This window comes from Scyliorhinus torazame, chromosome 5 (assembly GCF_047496885.1).
Source record: "Scyliorhinus torazame isolate Kashiwa2021f chromosome 5, sScyTor2.1, whole genome shotgun sequence".
NCBI lineage: Eukaryota > Metazoa > Chordata > Chondrichthyes > Carcharhiniformes > Scyliorhinidae > Scyliorhinus > Scyliorhinus torazame.
This window is the reverse complement of record NC_092711.1, coordinates 181,744,036-181,756,148: the sequence shown is the minus strand read 5'-3', so window position 1 is coordinate 181,756,148 and position 12,113 is coordinate 181,744,036. Positions and strand designations below refer to the sequence as shown.

At 53.6% G+C, this 12,113-nt stretch overlaps 2 protein-coding genes across 3 annotated transcripts in view; one reads left to right on the top strand and one right to left on the bottom strand.

The window, feature by feature from the left end:
* LOC140420766 (polyunsaturated fatty acid 5-lipoxygenase-like) overlaps nucleotides 1-12,113 on the bottom strand; it is a 134,734-nt gene that overhangs the window by 741 nt on the left and 121,880 nt on the right. For both annotated transcript variants that reach the window (XM_072504747.1, XM_072504748.1), the window contains 3 exons: nucleotides 7,924-8,045; nucleotides 4,317-4,417; nucleotides 836-1,006 (listed from right to left, as the gene is read on the bottom strand). In XM_072504747.1, the coding sequence (XP_072360848.1) occupies nucleotides 836-1,006; nucleotides 4,317-4,417; nucleotides 7,924-8,045 (394 nt within the window). The remainder of the gene's footprint in view (nucleotides 1-835; nucleotides 1,007-4,316; nucleotides 4,418-7,923; nucleotides 8,046-12,113) is intronic.
* The window catches only part of LOC140420774 (uncharacterized), an 82,053-nt gene that overhangs the window by 46,407 nt on the left and 23,533 nt on the right, over nucleotides 1-12,113 (top strand). The window lies entirely within an intron of this gene.

Sequence of the window (12,113 nt, the reverse complement as noted above, 5' to 3'; positions counted from 1 at the left end):
ATGGTGCTGAATACAGAGGAAAGCTCCCTCTACACTGTCCTCATCAAACTCACCCAGGACAGGTGTAGCACTGAGTTAGACACAGAGTAAGCTCCCTCTACACTGTTCCATCAAACACTCCCAGGACAGGTACAGCATGGGGCTAGATACAGAGTAAAGCTCCCTCTACATTGTACCCATCAAACTCTCACAGGACATGTGCAGCACGGGGTTGGATGCAGAGTAAAACACCCTCTACACTAAACCCATCAAACTCTCCCAGAACTGGTACAGCACGGGGTAAGAGATACAGAGTAAATCTCCCTCTACACTGTCTCCATCAACCACTCCCAGGACGGGTACAGCATGGGGCTAGATACAGAGTAAAGCTCCCTCTACACTGTCCCCATCAAACTCACCCAGGACAGGTACAGGACGGGGTAATATACAGAGTAAAGCTCCCTCTGCACTCTCTCTATCAAACACTGCCAGGACAGGTACAGCACAAGGTTAGATACAGAGTAAAGCTCCCTCTACACTGTCGCTATTACACACTCCCCGGACAGGTACAGCAAGGGGTTAGATACAGAGTAAAGCTCCCTCTACACTGTCTATCAAACACTCCCAGGATAGTTACAGCATGGGGTTCGATACTGAGTAAACTTCCCTCGACACTGTCTATCAAATATTCCCAGGACAGGGGAACATCACAAGGTCAATTTGGAGTAAATCTCCCTCTGCACTGTCCCCAGAGCAATCACTCCCAGAACAGGGAATAGCACGGGTTTGAAAGCCCGTTGTCTGAATCTTGCTTTGGGAGTCGCTGGCACATTGAGTTCACTCTGCATTTACTTACCACCTGAGGCTGGGTTCGGCTCAGGTGCCAGGTGATTGCCATCTGGACGCAGGACTGGCTAATGCCCGGCAGAGATTCCATGATGTCCTTCATAGTCACGGTGCCTTTGGAGGTGGGTGGAGGCTTCCGCATGGAGCATGGTGAGTTAGGGACCCAGGCATTCCAGTCGTACTATGAAAACACAGAGCAGATTGAAAGGTACTGAGACAGCACGAGGCAGAGACTGACTCAAACCCGCCACCTCCAACGCATTGTAGCAGCTGTGTTTACCATCAATGCACTGCAGGAACTCACCAAGGCTCTGTAGGCATCACCACGACCACAACCATCTGGAAGGACAAGGATAGCAGATACCTGGGAACACCACCACCTGGAGGTTCTCCTCCAAGTCATCCACCAAAGTGACTTGGAAATATATTGGCCGTTCCTTCACTGTCACTGGGTCAAAATGTTATTCCTCCCCGCAGATCGGCCTTCCCCCGACTATTGCGGCACTGGACAGAGTCGCAGCCGCCACACTGAGTTTCCAACGGATGAGACCACGGAATTTGCCCGGTCGGGGGAGGAGCATCGGGGGTGGGCCTCAGGCAATGGCCTGAGGCCGTCGATATGGCGCGTGGCGCACTCCTAGAGTACTTTGGAGGGGACAGAGCATCGTGAAAGCGGCGGCGCCCCGATTCTGTCGGGAAATGTGGGCGGGATCCTCCCTTCTGGGGACTAAGTCCCCACGCTGGCGGGAGAACCGGCCTCAACCACTCTGGCGTCAACAGCCCCCGAAAGTGTGGAATTCTTTGCACTTTCGGAGGCTAGGTGGATGCCAGAGGGGTTGTCGCTGCTCCAGCCGGCGGCGAAGGGATGGCGCAAGTTCACGCATGCGCTGAAGGGCCAGCGTGATCTCGCGCATGCGCGAAACCGCCGGCCTGGTTCCGCGCATGCGCAGACCGGCCAGCGTATTTTGGCGCATGCACGGAGGGTTCTCTACTCCGCGCCGGCCATGGCGGAGCCCTACAGGATCAGCACGGAAGAAAAGAGCGCCCCCATGGCACAGGCCCACCCGCAGATCAGTGGGCCCCGATCGCAGGTCAGGCCACCGTCGGGGCCCCACCCGGGGTCGGATCCCTGCGTGCCCCCCTGAGGACCGCCCCGCCGACTTACCTGCCAGGTCACACCGGTACGTGAGTTGAGTGATTCACGCCAGTGGGACTGGCGAAAAGCGGACGGCCACGCGGCCCTTTGGGGCACGGAGAAACGTCGGCGGGGGGGGGGGGGGCGCTATCAACGGCCTCCGACCGGCGTGGCGTGAATCCCACCCCCGCCCAAAAAACTGCGCCGGAGAATACAGCAGCCGGCGTCGGGGCAGCAGGGCGGGATTCGTGCCGCCCCCCCCCCGGTGATTCTCCGACCCGGCGGGGGGTCAGAGAATCCCGCCCCTGATTCTCCGGTCGTTCCCTGAACGGTATTTCGGCGTCGGCGATTGGAGAATCCAGCCCCACATTGCTGTGGATCTGGAGTCAAATGTAGGTCAGGTAAGGACGGTACTGTGGGTGTACCTACACCACATGGACTGCAGCGGTTCAGGAAGGCAGCTCACCACCATCTTCTCAAGGGCAATGAATGCTGGCCTCACCAGCGAAGCCCACATCCCGCAAAAATGAATTTTAAAAAGGGGGTGGATGCTGACAGGATTTCCCCCTTCTGTGAGAGTCTAGGACCAGAGGGCATAATCTCAGAGTAACCCGGTCACCCATTTAAGACAGATGAGGAGGAATTCCTTCTCTTATAGGGTAGTAGCACAGTGGTTGGCACTGTTGCTTCACAGCTCCAGAGTCCCAGGTTTGATTCCCGGCTTGGGCCTCTCTGTGCGGAGTCTGTACATTCTCCCCGTGTCTGCCCGGGTTTCCTCCGGGTGCTCCCGTTTCCTCCCACAAGTCCCGAAAGACGTGCTGTTAGGTAATTTGGACATCCTGAATTCTCCCTCTGTGACCCGAACAGGCGCCGGAATGTGGCAACTAGGGGCTTTTCACGGTAACCTCATTGCAGTGTTAATGAAAACCTACTTGTGACAACAATAAAGATTATTATTATTCCAGTGAACCTGTGGAATTCTTTGCCGAAGAGCGCTCTGGAGGTTGGATTCTTAAGAAAGATCAAGGCTGAGATGGACAGAGTTTTAATCAGTAAGGGAACCGATGGTTATAAGGCGGGAAAGTGGAGTTAAGGATTATCAACCATGATCTCATTGAATAGTGAAGCCGACTCGATGGGTTGAATGGCCAGTTTATGCTCCCATGTCTTATGGTAAGTCTTCAGGGCCTCAGCACAAATGCTGCAGCAGAGTCTTTACAAATTCACTCACGGGATGTGGTCTTCACTGGCTCGACCATTTATTGCCCGTCTCTGATGATTTGCAGCATTTTCTGCTCCTCTTTCAGATTCCCAGCACCTGCATCAATTCACTCGTTCAGCCGCGACCCCAACAGTGCTCTTTCCTTTTGCTTCATTATTTTGTGGGTCACCGGATAGGCCCAGCCTTCATTGCCCATCCCTAACTGCCCTTCAGAAGGTGGTGGTGAGCTTCCTTCTTGAGCCGCTGCAGTCCCCGAGGTGTAGGTACACCCACGCTGCTGTTAGGGAGGGAGTTCCAGGATTTTGACCCAGCGACAGTGAAGGAACGGGTGATATTTTAGCTCAATTGGCTGGATGGCTGGTTTCTGATGTTGAGCGATGCCAGCAGCATGGGTTCAATCCCCGTACCAGCTGAGATTATTCATGAAGGCCCCACCTTCTCTTTTCTTTTGGTATAAATTTAGAGTACCCAATTCATTTTTTCCAATTAAGGGGCAATTTAGCGTGGCCAATCCACCTAGCCTGCACATCTTTGGGTTGTGGTGGTGAAAACCAAGCAGTCACGGGGAGAATGTGCAAACTCCACACGGACAGTGGCCCAGAGCTGGGATTGAACCTGGGACCTCGGCGCCTTGAGGCTGCAGTGCTAACCCACTGAGCCACCGTGCTGCCCGGCCCCACCTTCTCAATCTTGACCTTGGCCTGAGGTGTGGTGATCGTCAGGTTAAACCAGCACCAGTCAGCTTCCTCCTCAAAGGGGAACGCAACCTATGGTCATCTGGGACTATGGCGAATTTACTATATTTCCAAGTCAGGATGGTGAGTGACTTGGAGGGGAGTTTCCAAGTGGTGGTGCTCCCAGTATCTGCTGCTCTTCTCCTTCCAGATGGTAGCAGCAGAGGGTTTATAAGGTGCTGCTGATGGAACCTTGGTGAGTTCCTGAACTGCATCTTGTAGATAGTACATATGGCTGCTCCTGTGCGTCTGTGATGAAGTGGAAGGGGTGCCTATCAAGCAAGCTGCTTTGTCCTGGATGGTGTCGAGATTTTTTCCATAATAATGTGAAATAAATCCCTTTGCACGCACCCGCACCCCCCACCCAAGCCAAAGATGCGAACGTGCTACCAGCGTTTACCTGTCCATTATTCATGGCTGCGTGCTGAGCACTGCAGGTGAAGATCACCATGGTGAGAAACTTGCAGAGTTCTGCCCTCGTACTGAATGACGTCGGCATTCCTGAAAAACAGACAAGGTCCCGAGAAATGAGAAGCGGGTAATTGCGACATTACGGCCTGAACTTTCAGGATGGCGAGCTTTGACAGTTGGTCTGCAAGCTGTGCTCACCGCCTCTGACGGGTCCGCCACAATTTCATGTTCAATCGAGCATCGATCGTCAGAGGCAAGACTTCCATCCGCTCTCGGAAGGAAACATCGCTGCTCCTGTGCTCAAGTATTCCTGCAACGGAGACCAACGGACCATTTGCCTTCCTAACTGCTTGCTGTACATGCATGCTTGCTTTCAGTGACTGATGCACAAGGGCAGCCAAGTCCCTTTGTACATCAACAATTCCCAATCTATCACCATTTAATATGATACTCCACTGTTCTGTTTCTCTGTCCGAAGTGGCTAACTTCACATTTATTCATGTTGTACTGCCTCTGCCATGTTATTTTCCCACTCACTCAACTTGTCTCTTATCATCCTCCTCACCACCCACCTTCCCACCAAGTTTCGTGTTGTGAGCAAACCTGCAAATACTATATTTGGTTCCCTCTTCAGAATCATTGATGTATATTGTGAACAGCCGAGGCCCAAGCACCAATCCCTGCGGGACCCCAGGAGTCACCGTATTCCACTCTGAAAAGACCCATTTATTCCTCCCCTCTGTTTCTGGTGTGCTGACCAATTCTCAATCCATGCCAGATACCCCCAATCCCATGTGGTTCAATTTTGCATACTAACCAGGTATTTACCTCGCCAACTCCCACTAACCTCACATTATTGCTGCTTGTGGAATCTTGTTGTGCGCAAATTAATCCCGGTGTTTCCGACATGCTAACATCGACTGGACTTCAAAGAGTACTGCTTTGTTGTCAAATTGCTTTCGGATGCGAAAGGGGCTAAATAAATGCAAGTGCTTCTGTTCCCTCACCTTGTGCTGTAATGCTCAGTGTATGTGTGTGTATTAGAAACATTTAAAAAATATAAATATTTTCATTTATGACAAACACATAATACAAGTATGTACTTGTATCTACAAAAATAACAGATATCTTTAAAGTCCTTACTTGAATAGCATACAAAAAATGTTATAAATAATTTATATATTTTGCTCTGCAAATGGTCAAAATTGACATTAGTGCTATCAAGCAGATAGGTGATCAGTGGAAAAACATAATAATACAATACAAGTCAAGAAAAAACGCATGGAATAAACTAACGAGATAGAATGAAAATACTATAGCAAAAAACAGGTGGTCTATTAACATTGCATTGACTGGCATTAGTATAAATATAGGCGGATGGCTTCATCTTCTGAGCCCCTTTTGCTTCTTTGCACTTCTTGGGGGTACATACAATTTATTGGGGACTTCCATGTGGGGGCACCTGCACCACACGATGCGTCAGGCTGAATTCCCCTTCCTCCCGCCTCCCCCGCCCCCCCCCCCCCCCCCCTCCCAACTTGACTCTACCACCGTCCCATTCCCTTTCTCTGGTTATTGCTCCCCTCCCCCACTCTTCCCTCTCTCTCTTGCTCACCCCTCTCCCCCTAACGTTTGGTCACGAACAGGTCTTCGAAGAGACTGGTGAATTGTTTCCACGTCTGGTAGAATCCTTTGTCTGATCACCTAATTGTGAATTTTATTTGTTTTTACTTGAGGAACCAGTCTCAGGCCGTTCAAGCAGAAGCCTCCACCAGGCAATCAGGGAGGCGAAGGCCAGGGCTTCGGCCCCTCTCCGCATAAAGTGCTCTGGGGCCTCCGATACCCCGAAGACTGCCACTGCAGATCATGGCTTCATCTTTACCCCAACCACGCTCGACATGACCTCGAAGAAAATGGTCCAGCACCCGATGAGTTTGGGGCAGGACCAGAATATGTGGGTGTGGTTGGTCGGACCCGCCTGACACCACTCGCATTTATCCTCCACCTCCAGGAACAACCTGCTCATGCATGTCCTGGTTAAGAGCGCCTTGTGCACCACCTTTAGCTGTGTGGAGCTGATCCAGAATCCACCCCCCTATCTCATGATAGATCCTGTCTGCAGGATGAAAGCCAAGGATTGAAGGTGGCTACCCCAGGAGAGTAAATCCCGGTGGTTTCGGGATAGAGAGAGACCCCCAGAGCCCTCGGAGGGGTGCTGACACTCAGTTGAAGGGCAATTAGGGATAGACAACAGACCATACTAGCAATGCCCACATCCCATGCTCGGGGAAATTCCTCGTCTTGCCAAACTAGAATCTCATGGCCAGGATTCTCTTGCGTCGGTCCCTGAACATTCCTTTCAAGTGCGCCTGAAGCCCTTGAACTGGGTGCTTGCTGGGGCCATTTCAGAGGGGCCATTAAGAGTCAGCCCCACCACTGTGTTGGTCTGGAATCAGGGGCGAAATTCTCCGACCCCCCCCCGCCGGGTCGGAGAATCGCCGGGGGCTGGCGTGGATCCCGCCCCTGCTGGTTGCCGAAGTCTCCGGCACCGGAGATTCGGCGGGGGCGGGAATCGCACCGTGCCGGTTGGCGGGCCCCCCCACTCATTCTCCGGCCCGGATGGGCCGAAGTCCCGCCGCTAAAATGCCTGTCCCGCCAGCGTAAATTGAACCACCTACCTTACCTGGCGGGACAAGGCGGCGCGGGCGGGCTCCGGGGTCCTGGGGGGGGCGTGGGGCGATCTGGCCCCGGGGGCTGCCCCCACGGTGGCCTGGCCCACGATCAGGGCCCACCTGTGCCGTGGGGGCACTCCTTCCCTTCCGCCTCCGCCACGGTCTCCACCATGGCGGAGGCGGAAGAGACCCCCTCCACTGCGCATGCGTGGGAAACTGTCAACGGCTGCTGACGCTCCCGCGCATGCGCCGCCCGGAGATGTAATTTCCGCGCCAGCTGGCGGGGCACCAAAGGCCTTTTCCACCAGCTGGCGGGGCGGAAATTCCTCAGGGCCCAACCTAGCCCCTCAATGTTGGGGGTCGGCCCCCAAAGATGTGGAGCATTCCGCACCTTTGGGGCGGCGCAATGCCCGTCTGATTTGCGCCGTTTTGGGCGCCAGTCGGCGGACATCGCGCCGTTTCCAGAGAATTTTGCCCCAGATGTAGACATGACCGAGGTAAGGATGGTAGAATTCCTTTCCCCAAAGAGGGATCACTGAACCTACAGGTTTTTAAAAATCAATAACAATGATAGTTGTCATGGTCACCATCACTGAGATTAGCTTTATAATTGCAGATTTTATTAATTGAATTGAATTTTCACCATCCTCTGTGATGGGATTTTAACACGCGTGTCCCCCACCTTAGAACATTAGCCTCTGGATTACTGGTCCATTGACATTCCCACCAGGCCGCTGGTACTGGTTTTCTTTGCTCATCATGCCCAGTTTAGAAAGAACAAAGAAAAGTACAGCACAGGAACAGGCCCTTCGGCCCTCCAAGCCCGTGCCGACCATGCTGCCCGACTAAACTGCAATCTTCTACACTTCCTGGGTCCGTATCCCTCTATTCCCATCCTATTCATGAAAGAACAAATTCACTCACCTGAGTTTTTCAGATCTTGGAATCCAACTTCAGTGAGGTCCTTGATCCAGGCCTGTAGCTCAGGGTCGTCCATGACCTCTTGGTCACTCCCGTAGTAAAATGACACAACGTTGATGACATACCTGGAAGGTGCGGGGGGGGGGGGGGGGGGGGGGGGTCACATTCACATTTGGTTAAAGATCAGACGCCAGGGTGAAAACTCTTCATGCACTAAACGTAAACTTTCAAACATGGAAACTAGGAGCAGGAGTAGACCATTCGGCCCTTCGAGCATACTGCACCATTCAATTTGATCACTGGCTGGTCCTCTATCTCAACAGCATTGTGGATAGCACAATTGCTTCACAGCTCCCAGGTTCGATTCCGGCTTGGGTCACTGTCTGTGCGGAGTCTGCACATCCTCCCCGTGTGTGCGTGGGTTTCCTCTGGGTGCTCCGGTTTCCTCCCACAGCCCAAAGATGTGCAGGTTAGGTGGATTGGCCATGATAAATTGCCCTTAGTGTCCAAAATTGCCCTTAGTGTTGGGTGGGGTTACTAGGTTATGGGGATAGGGTGGAGGTGTTGACCTTGGATAGGATGCTCTTTCCAAGAGCTGGTGCAGACTCGATGGGCCGAATGGCCTCCTTCTGCACTGTAAATTCTCTGATAATCTATGATTAATCTAGGACAAAGGTTCGGCACAACATCGTGGGCCGAAGGGCCTGTTCTGTGCTGTATTTTTCTGTGTTCTATGTTCTATGTAACTAGCTTCCCCTTCAGGGGAAGTATTCCAAATGTTAGTATTCCAGAGGCCCTGTGTAGTGTTCTGGGGGGCCCGGTTCAAATCCCACCATGGCAGATGGTGAAATTTCAATTTGAATAAAAATCTGGAATTAACAGTCTGAAGATTAAACCATTGTTGATTGTCGTAAAAAAACACACTCTCCCCATACCCCTCAATGCCGTTCAAACCTAAAAAAGTAGCTATCTCTTTCCTGAATACAGTCAGTGACTTGGCCTCCACATCCTTCTGTGGGAGAGAATTCCACAGGTTCACCACCCTCTCAGTGAAGAAATTACTCCTCATCTCAATCCTAAATCACCAACCCCGTATCCTGTGACTGTGTCCTCTTCTTCTGGGTTCCCCAAACAGGGAAAACATCTAGGACGGGATTCTTTGGAAACCGGCGGGGCGGGCACGTCCGGTGCGAAGGAGTGGCGTGAACCACTCTGGGGTCGGGCAGATTCTGCACCTTCAGGGGCTAGGCTGGCGCAGGAATGGTTTGTGCCACGCCGGCCGGCGTGGAAGAGCTTGGCACCACGCCAACCAGCACCGAAGGGCCTCCGCCGGCCGGCGCGAGTTGGCGCATGCGCGGGAGCACCAGCGTGTACTGGCGTCATCCCAGCGCATGCACAGGAGGGTTCATCTCCGCGACGGCCATCACGGATCGGTACACCAGCCGGCGCGGAGGAATAGAGTGCCCCCACGGCACAGGCCCGCCCGCGGATCGGTGGGCTCCGATAGCGGGCCAGACCACCATGGGGGAACTCCCTGGGGCCAGATATCTCCTGCACCACTCTGAGGACCCCGGAGGCCGCCCGCGGAGCCAGGTCCCGCCGGCAAATACCTGTCGTAACATACGCCGGCGGGACACACCGAAAACGGGCGGCCGCTCGGCCCATCGCGGGCCAGAGAATCGCCGGCGGGGCCACTGCCAGAGGCCGCCAACCGGCGTGGCGCGATTCCCGCCCCCACCAAATACCCGGCGCCGGAGAATTCGGCAGACGGCGGGTGCGGGATTCACGCCGCCCCCCGGCGATTCTCTGAACCGGAGGGGGGCCGGAGAATCCCGCCCCTAGTCTGTCCTGCCCATAAAGATAAAAGTAGTCAGCAATGCAAATAGTAATGGGTCCTTTCAATGATTATCACCCAAACCCCCTCCCCACCGCCCAAACACCACCGCCACCCCCACCACCCCACGATTAAGGATGGAAAGCGAGACATGAGAACAGACCGTTGATTTTGCCAAACTTTGCCTTCCCTTACTGAACTCTCCCAGGGTGACTGGCTGGTGATTCGAGACAGCAGCCAACAGACTGGGCTAGGTGTGGGGGGACTCAGTTCTACTCGGGTTCCAGTGAACGTAACGGCGCAATTTTTCCCTCCTTGACCAGCTGACGATCGTTCGCTCTCCCCATCAGTTCAGCACAGTCCTGTCTACAAGATGGACTCCAGCGACTCACCAAAGCTCCTTCGACAGCACCTTCTAAAACCCATGACCTCTACCTGAGGGACAGGCTAGGGTGGATAGGAAGGAACTTTGCCCCTTAGCGGAGGGGGATCAATAACCAGGGGGGGGGGCATAGATTTAACATCATGGGTAGGATTTGAGGAAAAGCCTTTTCAGCCACAGGATGGTGGGATATCGGGAACTCACTGTCTGCAAGATTGCTCGAGGCGGGAACCCTCACAACATTTAAGACGCATTTAGATCAGCACTTGAAACAACACAGCTCACATGACTACGGACCAAATGCTGGCAAATGGGATTGGCATAGACACTTGATGACCAATGCAGACATGACCGGCCAAAGGGCCTCTTTTTATGCTGTCAAACTCAGTGGTGGGCAACCTGCGGCCTGGGGACAACGTTCGGCCCACCTGGCTTTCTGGGTGCAGCCCATGAGACATTTTGTTGACCATTGCCCACATGTTGGGGTTGCCACATTGCGCTGATTTCCGTCCGCTTGTTTTTATTCCTACTGGTGTGAATGAAGCGATACGCAACATACAGCAAGGGCAAGTGAAGTGAGGTGCCTGCTGATTGCTCACAACATTGACTGTGAGAACCGTGCGCTCCCTCTGCATCCAAAATAGTAATTTCTTTTTACCATTTGAAGTTGATGAGAGTTCTATTAACATATTAATGATTCAGTATTTTCTATAACTCGTTCTGAACTGTTCGGCATGTATTAAATGGATTTACTCTCATTCATGGGGTCGTGATCAGTGAGCAAGCCCCATTTCAATCTTGAGGCCCAATAAGATGAAGGAGGGCACATATGCGGCCCATTCACTAGCCTCAGTTTCCCAGGAGAGCACTGTAGTTAGCACCGCTGCCTCACAGCGTCATGGACTCAGATTCAATTTCGGCCTTGGATTACTGTCTGTGTGCTGTTTGTACATTCTCCCCATGTCTGCATGGGTTACCTCCGGGTGCTCCGGTTTCCTCCCACAGTCCAAAGATGTGCAGGTTAGGTGGATTGGCCATGCTACAAATTGCCCCTTCGTGTCCAAAGACAGGGGGCGGAATTCTCTGATCCTGGGGCTAAGTGTTGACGCCGTCGTAAACGTCGGGGCGTTTTACTACGGCCTCTACAGGCCCAAGGAGTAGCGATCTTGTGCCACACAGGGGGCCAGTACGGCCCTGGAGAGCCTCACGCTGCTCCAACTGCCGAAATTGGCGCTGCGGGTCCGCGCATACGCGCCACGGCCGGCGCGGGTTTGCGCATGTGCTTCCTTCTCCCCGATGCAACATGGTGGAGAACTACAGGGGCCCGACGCGGAAGAACATAGGCCCCCACCGGGATAAGCCCGCCCGCTGATCGGTAGGCCTCGATCGTGGGCCAGGCCACCATGGAGGCATCCCCCGGGGTCAGATCCCCCTCCCCCCCCCACCAGGCTGCCCCCCCCGCAACATGAACGGTGAGGTCCCGCCTGGTAGGACCATATGAGAACGGCACCGGCGGGACTCGGCCTAACTCGGTGGGCACTCGGCCCATCGCGCGGGGAGAATCGCCGGGGGGGGGGGGGGTGGTTGGGTGGGGGCCGTGTTGAATGGTCCCCGACCCGCGCTGAGCCGACCACGCCGACGCCAGGAGCGGCGATTCTCCGGTCACCGGTTGTGTGGATCGTGCCCCCCCGGGTGATTCTCCGACCCGGCGCGGGGTCGGAGAATCCCGCCCAGGTTCCCAGGAAAATGGAAGGCATGAGGGAATACCTTATGGGGAACATTTAAGAGTTCTCGGATTGCAATCTTTAGGGAAGATTGATTTTTATTTAGTTGATGTTTACGAATTGATACAAGGCCTTACTACCTATCCACCTGAAAAGTTCTTTACTCATAATTACAGTATTATGTGTGATCAACAGTACAAACTACAGAAATTTAGTTCATGTCTTGATATTTGTAAAGAAAAAAATCATCTGG